The following is a 16,633-nucleotide window of genomic DNA, read 5'->3' as shown; positions in this document are numbered from 1 at the left end:
ACTTTCAGTCTTTGAGAACAACTAAGCCGGATGTCATAATAAAAAGTGTGCATGCTTTGGTTTGGGCAAATACTGATATTATTATATCTTTATTTTTCATTTTATTCATTTGTATCTCCCACGTCTGGTCCTAAATGTGCATTATCTTGGTCGACAGTAGGTGGCAGTAATACACACCATTGTGTCGGGTTTGCGAGGGGAAAAGAAAAAGAAAATGAAGCTACCGTATTCACAAGTGTGACACATCAACGGAGCGCCTGCTTGCAAACCGGAACCCGGTCCATGGTCGGAATCATTTGGAGGCGGGACACTTCCGGGAGCTGTCGGCTGGGAAAAGTGGAACTGCAATCCATCTCTGCGATGAGTTTCGAGTGGCCCTGGCAGTATAACTTCCCTCCGTTTTTTACGTGAGTCTTTTTTTTAATTAGCAATATAAAGTCACGTATTTAAACGCTTACAGTTTATCAGTTTGTTATGAACATGCATTCCGTGTTGGTCTGAGAGCTAGCTCAAGGCTAAATTATGCTACGGAAGTGAATCTCAGCCCTAGTATCTGGTATCTAACGTTATTATTGTTGTAACTGATCTAACTTTCTATTGGATAGTTTATGCATACAGCTATCTATTAAAGTTGACAACTAAGATCTAAAACATTGTACATTGTAATCACTACATCTATTGTAGTGGTAAATTAAGAGACACATTGATATAATTCATAGTTTTATATGAGAGCAACAACATTGGATAAATATTATAAGTCATAAACCTAGAACCTAAGTAATTGTACAATAATAATAATACCAAACCTATCGGTCAGTGTGAACTTGATCACTTGCTGAATGATTACAAAGTATTTCCAAGCCACTAAACAGATTGCCTTTAATATAATGCAAAAGACCCATCTCTAAATCAGTGCTTATCTAATACCGTGCTTGCAACAAGATCCGTGTAATCATTTGTGACGAGAGAATGAAGGGGAAACTCTTTCTCCTGTGGACAGATTACAGCCTAATGTTGACACCAGACAGAAGCAGCTGGCGGCGTGGTGCTCGCTGGCGCTGGCTTACTGCCGACACCACAAACTCTACACCCTGGACGTCATGGAATCTCAGGAGAGCCCCGTGTTCAATAACAAGAAGATAGAACGTATCCTTGCAGACGCTTTGCAAAGACGATTGATTAGAACGATTCCGTTTTTTTTTTCTCCATGAATGGGGATTGGACCACTTGGTGCCTGAATAATTGGCTTGCACTGTTCTCAATGAGCATGGATGCAACAAATAAACCTAAGTATATTAGGGTGTTTTAAGGGAATTAAGTCTTTATTCAAATTTATATTGTTTGAATGAAGGTTGTACTTTGGGGAAGACTTGCTGATTAATTAGCTGATTTGATTGGCTACTGATGGCTGGTGTGTCAATGGACATGTGGCATGTGATTGGTCCTGTTGTGTCCCTCTGAAAACATCAATCCTGTCTTAAAAGACATGTGCACGGTTAAAATAGTATAACTATTCAAAATTAGCATATAGTAATGTTGAGTCTTTAGAATCCGTCGGTTGACTATTAATGTCGCCCGACAAGAAAACTTTCCGACCTTAACTAAAGTCACAGGAAAACTATCAACGGAAGCGATCCAAGTTGTCTTTGAGGAACTCAGAAAAAAAGGTGACTATTCCGACGACGGCCTGCGTTCTGGAAGCCCTGTGGTGTCGTATTACCTCAACAGTGACTGAACGATGGTGGCGTTGATGGTTTGTTTGTTTTCTGGACCGTCCTGCCACTGTAGGCAACCTGGACTGGCTGGACAAAAACAAGTCTCGGTGTTTAGTGATGTGGAGACGGCCGGAGGAGTGGGGGAAGCTGATCTACCAATGGGTGAGTCATCGGCCCCAAACGTGATCACTCCATGTACCGGGACACTCCTGTCCTCAGCCCGGGTTTACCGGGGTTACGTTGTCCAAAGAAATCAAAAACTAGATGGTAATGCGTTTGACATTTTGAAATACCCTCGCTAACTTTCAATATAATTGATTTACCGCATTGTATATCTGGGAATCAGCAGTCCTACTATGTGACATCAGAACCTCTGGGGGGAGACGGAACAGCGACTTGGGCCGGAAACAAAAAATGGAATAGGGACGGGGTTTACGCCATGCTTGCTTCGTGTTTCGTTATGGAGACGTCTTCCCGAAAATAATTTATTTTGCGACTGGCTGAAAGCTTTCATAAGGGGCGTTTAATGTATTTCTACAGTGGCTATTTTACACATAAATAACATAAACAACAACTTGATTAATACCCCGGAGGGGATAGTCATTTACACGATGTCGGATTGAATATATATATTCTTTCTTACACACATGCTACACACAGCCGGAGATGAGCTGTATCAGACGTGTTCACCCGTATCGGATACACTCTGGATCCGTTAAGGCGAGGGGTGGCGCCCGGGGAGTTTGTGTTCACTGTAAATAAACAGTTAAATAAACCAGTGTTTACTGCTCCCTGAATCAGCAACATGTTCACCCAGACCGTTCACCCAGAATCAGAGTTCGTCTGCCATCACACTTTAGATTATTATTAATCTAGTATCAATTATTATCAATCAAAAGACAGTGAGAGTACTGCGTTGCTAACATTGTCATATCCTTATATTTTTGGAGAACTGAAGACGGATAAGGAGTCCATTGCTTCAGCTGTTTGTTTCCATCATCTTAATCAGAAATATGTGAATGTTATTGTGAAAGCTATCATTAATAAACGATTATCTTAAAGGGGCATTACACCTATTTACACATTGAGCCTTTGGCTGAGTGGGAAAGACTTTCCCACTTCTAGAAAATAATCAGACGTTAGACGTCGTTGGTAAGTTGTTTTACCATAGATAATAACTCTTTAATACTCTATCCCAATGGGAACCTCAATGTGTTAAATCGGTTGATTGTCCCGGTATCTTATTGTTGTCCTTCCTTATACTAGCAAGAGATTTTACGAGCTAATCCCCGTTTGTACTGACATTATCTTTATTGAGCCTCTATAATATCATTGCCTCTCTGCACTGCCAAAATAATACTATCATTGTTAAATGTATGCCATCTCTGTGTTCTCCCTTTGAACCTCTAGGTCTCCAAAGTCGGCATGATCAACTCCGTGTTTACACTTTACGAGCTGTCCAACGGGGATGACACTGAGGGCGAAGGTGTGTTCCCATATCCCAATTCAAAAATCAAACTTTATTCATAGAGCGCCTTTCCGGCAGGCAAATGCAATTTAGTGTGCTTTACATAATACACAGACTGATTACCTTATCAAAGAATTGATTAATTAAAATGATTGACTTTTTATCAAACTATGCACGTCATTCAGAACTGTTGACTTTTAACATCGTTATTCACTCTATTTTAGATAAAACTCTCTCTCTCTCTCTCTCTCTCTCTCTCTCTCTCTCTCTCTCTCTCTCTCTCTCTCTCTCTCTCTCTCTCTCTCTCTCTCTCTCTCTCTCTCAGAGAGAACTGATGGGTTGTGACAAGTTTACATTTTTTTAGAAAAAGGCTTTCAGCGTGAAATCGGGGGCAGAGCGATCTGCAGAGAGAAACAGAACATGAAGTCAAGAGATCTCGTGGTCTCACGAGGCTAACCGGAGACATTTACAGAAAACCATCACATCACGACAGTGTAAACAGAAGGATAACAACAGGGAGGGAATGAGGCTGATCGGGCAGGAATGCAGTGACAGGTGTCTGTGAAGGAGACCCCTTCTCCCATTCCAGCCCCCTTTTAAAGGATGATCATCAATCATAAACATTTGAGACACTGACCTCACGGTATGATTTGCTGAGAACTATGTAAAACTATGTAAAACGCTTAATGTCCTTTTTTTCCGTTTTCAAAGAATTCCACGGTCTTGAGGAGTGGATACTGCTGCGTTCCTTGCAGGCCCTTCAGACGGACGGCAAGGCGGAGCTCATCACCATGGACGACAGCAAGGGTGTCAAGTTCTTCTGAGAGAACCCCCCCCCCCCCTCCCGCCATCACAAACTCGGCCCTTTATCGCTTTGTTTTAAGACGCTACGACGGTTGAGCCATCTTAGGGTTATGCAAGATCCACCAAAAATACCCCCCAACAAATGGATGCTGGTTTAAAAATGATTTGCATCAGGAAGTTGCCGTTTCTGGGCCGCAGAAGGGCAACCAAAATGAGGGCTCCATCTCTGTGAAGAAGAAGAAGAGGTGCTACAGCAAATGTGTTGCACTTGTGAGGGTGTTGCACCTCTCTGTTCAAGGTAACCATCAGCCGAGCCCGCTGGGTCCCAGTTTAAATGCAACCAGACTCATCAGGGGAGTCTGTGCTGTTCTGTGTACCCGTTACTGGGATTACTTCTTACCTACACCGCTGTAACTTTCCTCTGTCTTTGTAAATATGATTGTAGTTGTAGTTTTCAGGGTTTGCTTTCCAATACGTGGGTATTATAAATACATGCATTAAAAAGGGCGGTTATTTCTCTGCTCCACCACGACGACACTTGGCCAAACCACGAGGTGTTCAAACGTGTTGCTCCCTGATGAGGAGTAACATGGAAATGAGGGGGTGGGTGGAAGGCTGGCTCTGTTTTTCTGTACTGATCACTGTGGTTACAATACAGAACCAACTCTTACACCACCTGCTTCTTGGCCAAACAAAATTTGTTTTGTTATGGGGAAATAAAGAAATTTCAAATTGTTTGTTCTGTGGGATGGACTGAAGAAAATGTATTTTGAGTTGGATTAATGCTGGTTATGGTTGAATTTAGTTTTTCTTTTTAATATCATGCATGCATGAATTGGGTTGACACATGTCATGTGGTTGTGGCACATATGCCAACAAGATGACAAGATTTTTAAAAGTGAAATCTATTTACTCATTTTGACAGCGCCCTTCTGTTTGGCAACGCATGCAGAAGCTTAGGTAGTCAGATAGGTTTCTAATGAAATTATATCATGTGCCTTTTTCCCAGAACACATTTTCCTGCCGAATTCAAAATTCTGATATTATGAATGACCCAGTTTATCTGAGCAGGGTTGGAGCCCTGCCAGCCCTAATCATGTGGCAGGTTCCTGAGGCGCAGATTGAGCTCCGGGGAGCCCCGTGTGCTCGCTGATAAAGTCCCCTGAGTGCGTTTGTGTGACCGGTGGGGGCCGACCGCTCTTGGAGATAAAGGGGTCTTTTTGATGTTGCGCCATCTACAGGACGCATGTTGTACTACGCGGTCTTCTAGAAATCACGCTACAAAACTGGTCCATATTACCTAGTTAACAAACAAGAGCTAAAGATAATACTGTGCAATTGAACGCCTTAAAAAAGCTATATCAACATACGTGTGTCAAAAAAGAAATGGTTTAAGTTATAATTCTTGGGAATCTACCAAATCCCTCAAAAAATTTTACTTGAAGAGTCTGTTTACAGTAAAAACTCAAAATCTTGATGTGACAACAGCTGCAACAAGGCTGGACCCCCCCCCCCCGTGTCGAAAGGACACGCGTTACCCCAATAACCTCTTCTAAACGATCCTCCATGTTTGTTTTTGAATCACCTCTATCAATAAAATAATATCACAGATTGTGAATCGCTGAGCATAAAATGTTACAAAACTACATCATAACAGTTTGTCCGGGACTTGGAACGACTTTGACGTCAATGGGGGTTGGTGGGTTGTAATTAACGCCTCCTCGGACAGGGCGGCGCACGTTTTTGTTACCGAGAGGGGCGGAGCCGAGCGCTCCGCTGCGCTCTAGCGCGGCGCTGGGGCGCAGCTGATAATAACAGTCGGCTGCCAGAGGTTACCTTTATAACCGAGCACTGCCAGCGGGAGAGAGGATTACTTTATTCAAGACCACCATGTGTTAATTACAAGTTTCGAGATTCCGTTTCTGCACCGAGTAAGTAGCGTGTTATTTGTATGTGTTATTTGCTTCTGTTTTGTATGTTTTTCCAACAAGTTGCCTTCTTGTTTGCAGCCTATTTGAATGGCTACTATTTTAGCTTTCATCACATTGCAGGAATCAGTACCTAGGTAGACGGACTAGTCTCTTAACAACACTGACATGGCCATTAACACCGTAGTGTAATGCCACCATAGTGATTAACACAACTGTAGTCATTGATAAACCCATTATGATTAATAACACCAGAGTGATTGATATCACAATAGTGATTGACACCACCATCTTCATTGACACAACCATAGTCGTCGCCTATTGACTTAAAGTGCAACAATGGCGCGTGTGTCCTCCTCGGGAAGAAGTGGGTCAATATCAATTAACTAATTAACGTTGTGTTCCCGCCGTTGTCTTTAGGGTCCAATTAAAGGGGACCCTGACGTTAAAACAATGTCGCGCGCCGAGATGGAAATACCGGGACGCGGTTTCCCGGGTCTGTCGGTGGACATGTCCGAGGGGGACTGCCTGTCCCGGGTGTCAGTGTTCATGCCCCACGGTCTAGGTGCACGGCGGAACTCCTATGGCTTGCATAAAATCACCATGGACATCGACTCCCCGCTGTACAGCGGGGTCCTGTCCAAGGCGCTGTCATGGTCCGCCGAGAACATACTGTCGCTCCCAGAGTCCCGGGCCGAGGAGGAGGCGGGTAAGACGGACGACTCGCCCAAGTCCCCGTCCAAGTCACCGTCCCCCTCCCCAACCTCGAGCATCTGCACCGTCGCCTCCCTCACGCCCCACTGCAGCGCAGCCTCGGAGGCTGTCCTGCTCACGGACACCTGGGCCTCCGTCCCGGCCTCCTCCTCTTCCGTCCCCCAGGATGCGAGCTCGGACTCGGACACCGAACTCCACGTCCCCCACAGCAAACCGCACAAGGTGCTGTCGCGGCTCCCCTACCAGAGCAAGAGGGAGCAGGATGAGAAAGAGGAGATCGAGACCAAAGCTGTGGCCACTTCGCCCGATGGAAGATATCTCAAGTTCAACATCGAGATCGGAAGGGGTTCGTTCAAGACCGTCTATAAAGGGCTGGACACGGAGACCACGGTGGAGGTGGCGTGGTGTGAGCTACAGGTGAGTGGGGAAGGACCTGTTTATCTGGGCTTTGACAACGTAGAGCCCTGTTGTATTTATTTCTATAGCCTGATAGTAACAGGTTCAATACATTCATACAATCATTAATTGAGCTATTTTTATTTAGTTAATTTGGCCTCATTATGGTTTTTATTCTGAGATAACATTATGTGCGCATAACATGCTATTTAAGGTACACTTTATCATTGTTTCCGGTATGAAAATAGTCTGGCCGTAGGCTTGTTAAGGAAACTGCTGCCTATTTGTCTCTAGTGGTTACTTACAGGCCACCTCACAAAAGTAGGCCTTTTGTGAGGTGGATAATCTGCTTTTTCGCGACCTTGGAACTGGGTTTGTGTCACCCACACACAGCTGACTTGGCCATCCCTCCAACAATCCACTCCGACTCTCTCAGTCTGCTGTGAGCCTCGGTAATCTCTGTTGTTGTAATCAACAAGCGGTGACCCCAACCACGGTTCCTCACCCCTACACCCACTCACGTTAAACCGACGCCACCGTCTTTATACCCCGTATAAAACGTCTCATAAATTGCAAAAATGGAGTATCACTCGCAAACCCCCCCGTCCTAAAGAAAAGTCTTACAGTGTGGGAATTCTGGTTTAGGTCGGTGCTTCTCATGAGGACCGTAGTCCCCCCCCCTTCTCCCAGGCCACCCGGTAACACGGTAGCCCTGTGAAGACACGTGGATACACAACAGCCATAACACCCCTGATTATGAAAAGGCTTGACTCAGGCTGCTCGCGTCAAACAGCCTGCTTGACAGCTGCTCCGCTGCTCTAGAACCGTGGAGGGGTTTACAGAGTAAAGCCTGTTAAGTCTTCTCTGAACGCTGGCTATTCTGTCCGCCGCATGTCCGTCGCGGTTTTCTTGGCGAGTGGTCAGGTGAGGTCAGGGGAGTTAAGTCCTCCTCTGTTATCTCACGGTTGGCCTAGTTAGTGGTTTGCCTCCACTAACCCAGTTTGATTAGCGCGCCACCCGTTCCACCACCCGGTATGTACGTATGTATATATATAGTTTAATATGGGCCGGCGCACGCACACACACAAACACTGACGCACAAGCACGCACACACATTAGGGGGACATATGTTTCTTGAAGGCTGAGAGCAGTGGATCACATGAGGTGAAAGTGTCACAGGACAGGTGGGGGGGAGGGACGGGGAGGGCACTCTGTACCACGCTGTCCCACCTGTCAGGATGAACAACAGGTGTGTGTGTGTGTGTGTGTGTGTGTGTGTGTGTGTGTGTGTGTGTGTGTGTGTGTGTGTGTGTGTGTGTGTGTGTGTGTGTGTGTGTGTGTGTGTGTGTGTGTGTGTGTGTGTGTGTGTGTGTGTGTGTCACTCTCACTTGCAGGCCTGGAGCTGTCACAGTTCTTACACTGACAAACACATTACTTTAAAGAGGCCTTGCATGTTCCACTCATTAACAAGTGGATTGGAGTGAGAGGACAAGGCATCATCACGGATGTCCTAGTCTACTGCGCGCGACCACGTCATTTATTTTGAAAATTGATATACTGCTTCCCTGAATCCCTGTTGGTCTAGTTTCTGTTGGTTTAGTTTGGGAAACACCCATTTGACAAATGTTTGCATTGAAGGGACCCATAAAACAACCACATTCACCAGTTGAAACAAGTTCAGTTGTCTAATCTCTAATAACAACACGATTAAGAAACCTTAGCTGGGTGGTGGGAAAGGTGATGTAGAACTCCACCTTCAGTTCCACCACCCAGCTATCTGTTTGAACCAAGATGGCTGCTTGGTTACAGAAGCCCCATGAACACAGAAATCTACCGTGGGAGTACCTACTGAACCGGCTCAGTTAAACTAACAAACGAAACGGAGACACTAGCTTTCATCAGGCAGCATCTGTTTAACGATGTATGGCGAACGCCCGAGGTGCAATCCGCCAGACAGAACGACGTGAAGAGAGTCGTTTGATTATAATATGTGTTGGAACAGGTTTCCCCATCACCTTATGACAGGCACACACATGTAGGTGCCTTAATCTCTGTACAAATAGCTAACTTATACCTGGCACTCTATTCCTCCATGAATGGCTGAACGCGAGGAGCTTCACACTAATTGTAAAGAGCTTTGAGTGGGAAAGAAAGGATAGAAAAACACTTTATTAATGCAGTCAGAATGAAGTCAATTCTTAACGTTAGCCAATCGGCATCAGAAGCTAGCTAACACGAGAGCAGTTGGCACACGGAGGCCGTACTGAACAAGGATTTCCTTGTGTTCCATGTTTAGATTCAGTCCTAGCATTATGCCAAACTGCGCCAGACAGGCTAATCCCCCCCAGTGAGTTAGCTTCCTAGCAACGCAGCCCTCCAAAGGTGCACAAGATATAGACTCTATATAGCCCCAGCATTCAGAGATGTTTACAGATCATTAAACATTAATGAGGCGTCGTCTGGTCGTGTTTCCCCGGTGGAGGTGAGGTTTTGTGCTCATTAGATGGCCTTCAAGGTAGGGCTAGCACAACCTAAACACAAGGAAGGAGCCAGCACCACCTAAACAATCCCAATAGTTTGTAGTAGGTCCAACGCATCGCCATGGTTCTGAACTGCTTCTAGGTCAGTTTTGGGGAACTCAATTCTGCATTCAATCAGATCCCCACTGACATCCAGCGTTTAGAACCAAATGGAACCAAGGTGGCTGCCAGAGGCTTCAGGTCCCCAAGTGTAGTGGGAACTGGATCGCAGTTTCTTCCAGATGGCTTTCAAGGCTTCCCTTCCACTATCATGAGGGAAAAAACAGTCACTGTTTTGAGTCTGTTTACTCTCTAACGTGCACGTTGGAGGTGTATAACTGGTCTACACAGCTGTCCAGTACATTAGACCAACTGCAAGTGGCTTTGGTCTACCTTATTTGAATATATGGTTATTAACAATTACTGCAGAGAAAGAGAGGGGGGGGGGGGCTTTGTGTATTATATGTAATGGGTTAGTTGAGTTCATTGACAAAGACAAGGAAACATTTTTCCCTTTACTGCTCATTTCATTTCAAGCATCCGATGAGCAGCCACACCACCGGAATAAAACAATTTCTAACCAAACGCATGGCTCGTTGTTGCCGTGTATCTCCCTGACGGGCTGAAATCATGCAAGGTGATGTCACTTGCTGTATCATCTCAAGCAAGTGACATCACCTGGAACCAAACGTATGAGTCCGTGCGTGTGTGCGTGTGCGTGCGTGTGCGTGAAGCGGGGTCCAGGGGGCTGATTCGTAGTGTTTGGCTACGCTCAATCTATAAAGCATTCCTTGTTCGACTGCGTGTGATGTCCCTGGTTTTGAGGACAAAAAGCAAAAGGGGGGGGCGGTGTTGAGAGGAGAACGATGACTTCACCCACGCTCTGAGGCCAGGGGTGCTGTTTAACGAGTGCCCTGCTGCATGCTGGGCCAGTAGTCGGGCCAGCTGGTATTTGCCCAGTGTTTACATGTCCATTTAATAAGGCGGGATTAGTCCAAACGTTGTAAAACGTCATTTATGATCCACTGCCGTTTCTGCACAACATATTATTTTGAGTTATCAGGCGTCCTCACATTAATACGGGATTGTCGCGCGCGCCCCCCCGTGTGCCACGATGTCGCCTGCGCACGTTTCTGTACCTCCGCTCAATGGGAATCCCAGGAGAGGTTGTGTGTTTAAACATGTCCCCTGATGCGGATGGAAATAAGCAAGAGGCTGCAACCCACGATAATACCCGTGTCCCTTCCATGTTGTGCACCGTCCCCGACTCCCCGACCAATAAACAAATACACAAAGACTCCATGGACTTAAACAAATGAAGCCATGCCTTTAGCACAGCATGCTTTAGACTGAATATCATCGGGAAGAACAGAGGCGGTAGAGGGAGCCCCGTGAAACACTTATTACATTAACACAGGCAGGGGCGTCACGGTGACGTGGAGTCTGTTGGTTTTTGCATTAACTTGAGACCGTGCCGGGAGGGGGAGAGGGAGGGGGAGAGGGAGGGAGAGAAAGAGAGAGAGAGAGGGAGAGAGAATCAAGTCTAACCCTCCGAAGTCTCACTCTACATCGCGTAGGTACAATAGCTGCAGAACAGGATTGGACCTTTTCTTTAATTACAAGTCTTGGCGTACTTTTTCGTGATGTTATTGTTGTGTTTACCAGTGCACTTTTTGTGAGTTGTGTTGGATGTTCCAGCTACTGTGGAACAGCAGTGGTCCCGCTGTGATGTTTCAGTTGGTGTTGTTAATTGTGTTGGCCCTCCAAGTCCATAAAGGCATTTAGTTCATCATAAGAACGTTAACAAACATACGTATGACTTAAAAGCTCTCCTTGTATCCTTTTATCCTGCCATTGTCCTGCCAGTACTTTACAATGTGCATCTGCACAGAATTCAATAAAATGAGTAGCTTGCATTATAATAAAGCAGTAATTGCCACTATTATATCTGTATTTTCTGAGTTTGCAAAGTTGGCCATTAAAAGCCTGGCAATGTTTCCCAGGGTGTAGTTTATTGAGGTTAAAACAACAGACTCCTTTCTGATAGCAGTTACACGCTGATTATGTTATATCATAGTCCCTCCACTGTTTGTATTTCCAATGCCGTCATTACAAGTCTACTTGGCGACAAATTTTAAGAAAGCCAACCATGGCCACCGGCAATGCCTCGGGAGTTTTGACCTCCGCTCAGAACAGCCAGAACCAAAGTGCTGTTTCATTTTTCGCTTGACAAAAAACGGAGGACGTTTTTTTCGGGCCTTTAGTCCTGCCAAAAACGCCGGGCAGCCAGCCTCTCTGGTGGAGGTTGCCCGTCCGCACTGTTAAAGCCCGACCCGCGAGCCAGGCATGGGAACACACAGTGGAAGAACAGATTTACAAACTCCCCGCACATGTGCCAGTGGTCATAACGGGGCTATTGTGTTTTGATGAAGGCGCCACACACACACGGGCGACGGCCACCGCTGACTTCATGGTCGTTTACGGGAAGCCCTGCACTGTGATCACTCCTCCATGCAGGAGCGGGACACTGATGGGCCAACATGAATTCACATACAGGTCGTCTTCTGGTAAACAGATTTCTTTTGGGGGATTATGTCACACACAATGCTGAATGTTTATGATCATTCAACCGGGTGATGGGTTGAGAGTATAGTTGTTATGACTACTCTTTTCTTCTGGTAGTACACTGGTGCCACTGGGGGAGTGTGTGTGGCTGATGGCTGGACGAAGCAGCCTCTACTGGCGGTGTCTGGTTGGACTCGCCACCTGGGTGACTTTTACTGGGGCTCCTCCAAACACAAGGATACAGGGTTGTAGTGTTGAAACCGAGTTTATTGTAGAGTTTGTAGGTAAATGAGCATGCAAAAGGTACTGCACTGCCAAATAGGACATCTCTCTCCGAGTGCGTCGGGAGATGGATGGTTTGACTGGCTCACACTGAGTGCTTGATGTGCAACAGGTGTGCAGCCTCACCTCACCCAGCCCCAGGGTCCAATCAGAATCCACCTGGTGAGGCTGCTTGAACCAACCATCATCCACACAGACTCAAACAACTGGTTACTCCCCGCCCCAAACGATGCCAATTGTAACCACAGTAAATGCTTAATCCCACTGTCCTATAAATAGACGGCATATACAACAGTGTTTAAAAGTGCCCTTAAACCTCAGCCACCACCCCACTTCACAACATGACAAAACTAAACTTAAACCCGTCAATACAGATCGGGGAAAGCACTCTGCTTGGTGTATTTATAGGAAGGAGGAATTTTGTGTTTGGCATTGATAGTACAATCTGATTCACTGCTGTGTGTGTGTGTGTGTGTGTGTGTGTGTGTGTGTGTGTGTGTGTGTGTGTGTGCATTTATATACCAGCTCAGGTCTGGCGTGTGTGTGTGAGAAGGTGTATTTATACCTAAATGACTTCAGGTACTAACTAACTTGTGACCCAGCAGTGTGGAGCCAAGGGGTCATATAATCGGAGAAGCAAACTAGAACCCCGACAGTATAGCCATGTTGATCCATCTAACCAACAGACCATGGACACAGAGACTGTGTGTGTGTGTGTGTGTGTGTGTGTGTGTGTGTGTGTGTGTGTGTGTGTGTGTGTGTGTGTGTGTGTGTGTGTGTGTGTGTGTGTGTGTGTCCTGATCACCATGTTGTGAGTGTCAACAGGCCCAGAGTGCCCAGGTAGTCCTGGTGACAAATTGAGCAGGACAGATCTTGGAAAGGGGGGAAACCTTTCAGGGGCCGGCCCGGGACCCTTGTTGTGTACATGTTTCTTTGGGTTGGGGGGGGGGGGGGTTCTCACACCTCGGATTCCCCAACACAACAGCAAACACAGATGGTGTATTTTCTCAGCCTACCCATAAACACCACGACCCCAGTCCTTGTGAGATCTATCTGCCAGACCTTCCGTTTCGGATCTCTCTTCACAGCCCAAGCACCGACCCCTGCTCTCAAAATAGCTCTCTGTATGTAAACACGTCGCTTTAATGTAGTCAAGTGAGTTCTCCAGTGTTCAGAGGTGGGTTCGGCCTATGTGTGTGTCCTTTTCTGTGCGTGTGCGCGCATGTGGTTTAGTTTGTGCGTGTACATTTATAATCTTCTCTTTCCTTCCCATGAGATGCTGCATGCACGGCCTCGCGTTGTTAACCAGAACCACCTCCCTCCCGCCTCCCCCCTCCCCCCTCCCGCCTCCCCCCTCCTCCCTCCTCCCAGTTAGCTGCGGTTGTGTTTGCTAGTGGTTATCTGTCCTGGCGCGGCACCATTTACCCTGTCTGTCCGTCCTGACTGAGCCTTAAGAGGCAGAGCAAGATAAAAACAAGAAGCTCCCCAAGCATTCTAGTCTTATCAGCCCACACCCAGCCTCATTAGTTTTCTCTGCATTTTTTTTCCATCTATTCATTTATTGAACGATTATTACTCCCTAGCCATCCAGAATCCCCCGGAAAGGCGCTTCGACATCACAGGAATAGAGAAGGCTTAAGTTCGGAGACCAGCAGGAAGTTCACTTCAACTGCGTTGCAGGAACCTAGGATTGATTTGGGTAATGGGGAAAAAGACACAACGGCCATAAAACGATTTTGGGTGAACTTCCCCTTTAAGACGTCACTGTGGCCCCCGTCAGAGTGGCCTTTATGGCTCCTGCCCACTGTACAAACACAGAGAACACTCACTCTAATGTCCCTCTGCATATACATGTGGGGACTGGCGTGATAAAACACAGGCGCCGCGTGTACCACATTACTCTCGTTAATTAAACTCAGGCGCCGCCGCTGAGCCATTGTGTACACAGGCCTTTTTCAATCATGTGTGTGGACAAAAGCGTAATATCCCAAATGGTTTTCTTGTGTGTTTATGCGGCAGCCTTCAATTTTGTCAAATGAAAACCTACAAGTTATACACCGGAAGACGAGACAATGGTTGTAAACGTGGCGAATCTTTTGATTTGCACCATCCCGAAAAAATTTGAATCCCACAATCGTCACGGCTTTTGTATGACTGGAATCAAAAACTGTGTGTGTGTGTGTGTGTGTGTGTGTGTGTGTGTGTGTGTGTGTGTGTGTGTGTGTGTGTGTGTGTGTGTGTGTGTGTGTGTGTGTGTGTGTGTGTGTGTGCGCGCGCGCCACACGCCTAACGAACGTAACCAACCCTGTTCTCGTTCAGCGTCTTGTTTTCCTCCTGTGGGTGACACCAGTGAGAACTCTGCGGGAGGGCCCACCTAGGGGTGTTGGAGCAGTCTTGTGATCCGCTCTCTGGTTCTCTCTCAAGGGCAAATTGTGGTTCTTTTTAACACACATATCTCGCTCACATTCCGGTGATATAATTTACAGGCAGCAGGTTGATCTTTTGTTCCCCGCTGTTACACCACACACACACACACACACACACACACACACACACACACACACACACACACACACACACACACACACACACACACACACACACACACACACACACACACACACACACACTGCACATGCAGAGACACATTCACAAACAGAACCACAGGCACAACTCAGAACTTCCTGTACAGTCTGTCAACGTGCCTCTGACTGTGATCACCGGAGGTCAGCCAAACTGTTCGACTCATTGGTCGAAGCGGACATCAGATAAGGCAGTCCCTCACTCATGTAATTCCTTCCGGACACACTCTGTGTTGCACACACTTAGAGCAAATACAAACATCGTTTGTTCGCTACTCTCCAGTCCTTATAAAGCATTCTGCTGAGCTTTATTTGGCGATTGTAGTACAAGAAAACCCTCTGAACATGCAAGACGAAAAAGAGAAAATGGTATGACAAAAATGGCAGCAGCATTTTACTTTGAAACCCTTTAAAAAACGTTTTCAAACCTTTATTCTTTGTTAACAGTTCGTGATTTTTTTTTTCGAAAGTTGTAGTTTATGGTTATTTGGTATGTAAATATGCAAGATGTATTATAAAACCCTTGATAATGGTATGGCAATGGTTATAAACTACAGCTCATTGTGGAATACGGTCAAAACAGCGTAAAACAGCCCTTTTGGAAATTCTAGGAAACAAGTTCAGAACATTATATGTTCTTGTTCAGGTTTGGTTCTTATGAATTAGTTTCGGATTAATTAGAAGCGGAGTTGACGTGCGTCACTGAATGCAGGTAACTGCCCATCTGAGGCCGCTCTGTGTACAGACTAAACACAGACTCAGTCTCCAGCGAGGATCTTAACTAACCCTCGGGTCGATTTCCGCACTTAGGAGATACGACACAAGTGTTTTCCTCCACTGCGGGTCATTTGCATGGGCGCCACAGGTAGAGAGAGAGAAAATCAAGTCTAACCCTCCCAAGTCTGACACACACACACACACAGAGAGAGAGGGGGAACGGGCAGCGGTTATGGCGATCGTAAACATAGAGAGAACTTACTCTCAATGTTCGGCCCTTATTAGATTAGAGGGCCACTGGCCTGCACCGTGGGCCAGTCAGTCGGTGAACAGAGCCCGTCAGAACCTCTGCAGCCCGGCAGCACACTGGCACCTCAGTTCCCACAACACCTCTTGCCTCTGAACAGTGTTGCCAGATTGGGCGGGAAATCGGGCCCAATCTGGCAACACCGCCCCTGAATGGCGCGCTGTCCCAGTTCCAGCGCCCCGCTGCGTACGTGCGTGGACCTGCTCGCGGGGGGCCGTGTCTGTCGTCGCCGGCTGGGACAGGCCGCGCGGTGACGTCCTGACTTCGGTTTTTGATTCTCGGCCACGGACGCGCGCACGAGTCCAGATATTAACCTCTTGAGTTATTCACGTTGCTCAGCAGGCACTTCCAAACGAAATTCGAGTTAGCAAATCTTTATTTTTTATGTCACTCTTGAGCAAGTATGGGAGAGGCCTCTTGCCCAAGGACGTCGACATTTAGACCGTGGAATAGAACCAGGAACCATTTAGCCGGGGTTCCAACCCTCACCCCACCAGTCGACTCCCCCTGATGACACACAGCCTCTGTAACGGTACACGGTTTGGCCTTGGGTGATTGATCACGCAGCACAGTAATATGGTGTGTACCTCTGGAAAAGGTTACGTGTCATCTTGCACACCTTCTGGCAGTGGCAGC

The 16,633-nt window shown here is 46.6% G+C and overlaps 2 protein-coding genes across 2 annotated transcripts in view; both read left to right on the top strand.

Annotated features, from left to right (window-relative positions):
- Window positions 1-245: 245 nt before the first annotated feature.
- Window positions 246-4,724, top strand: vps25 (vacuolar protein sorting 25 homolog). The gene is made up of 6 exons (XM_060037552.1): window positions 246-407; window positions 1,001-1,146; window positions 1,614-1,667; window positions 1,789-1,877; window positions 3,126-3,201; window positions 3,895-4,724. The coding sequence occupies exons 1-6, from the start codon at window positions 283-285 to the stop codon at window positions 4,005-4,007; spliced, it is 603 nt and encodes a 200-aa protein (XP_059893535.1). The 5' UTR covers window positions 246-282; the 3' UTR covers window positions 4,008-4,724.
- A 1,012-nt stretch (window positions 4,725-5,736) lies between these two features.
- The window catches only part of wnk4a (WNK lysine deficient protein kinase 4a), a 43,557-nt gene continuing 32,660 nt past the window's right edge, over window positions 5,737-16,633 (top strand). The window contains exons 1-2 of the mRNA XM_060037213.1: window positions 5,737-5,918; window positions 6,336-7,046. Coding sequence (XP_059893196.1) covers window positions 6,369-7,046 — 678 coding nt within the window. The 5' untranslated portion in view covers window positions 5,737-5,918; window positions 6,336-6,368. The remainder of the gene's footprint in view (window positions 5,919-6,335; window positions 7,047-16,633) is intronic.

This window comes from Gadus macrocephalus, chromosome 18 (assembly GCF_031168955.1).
Source record: "Gadus macrocephalus chromosome 18, ASM3116895v1".
Taxonomy (NCBI): Eukaryota; Metazoa; Chordata; class Actinopteri; order Gadiformes; family Gadidae; genus Gadus; species Gadus macrocephalus.
The sequence above is the reverse complement of the archived record's forward strand: the minus strand, read 5'-3'. Positions and strand labels throughout refer to the sequence as shown.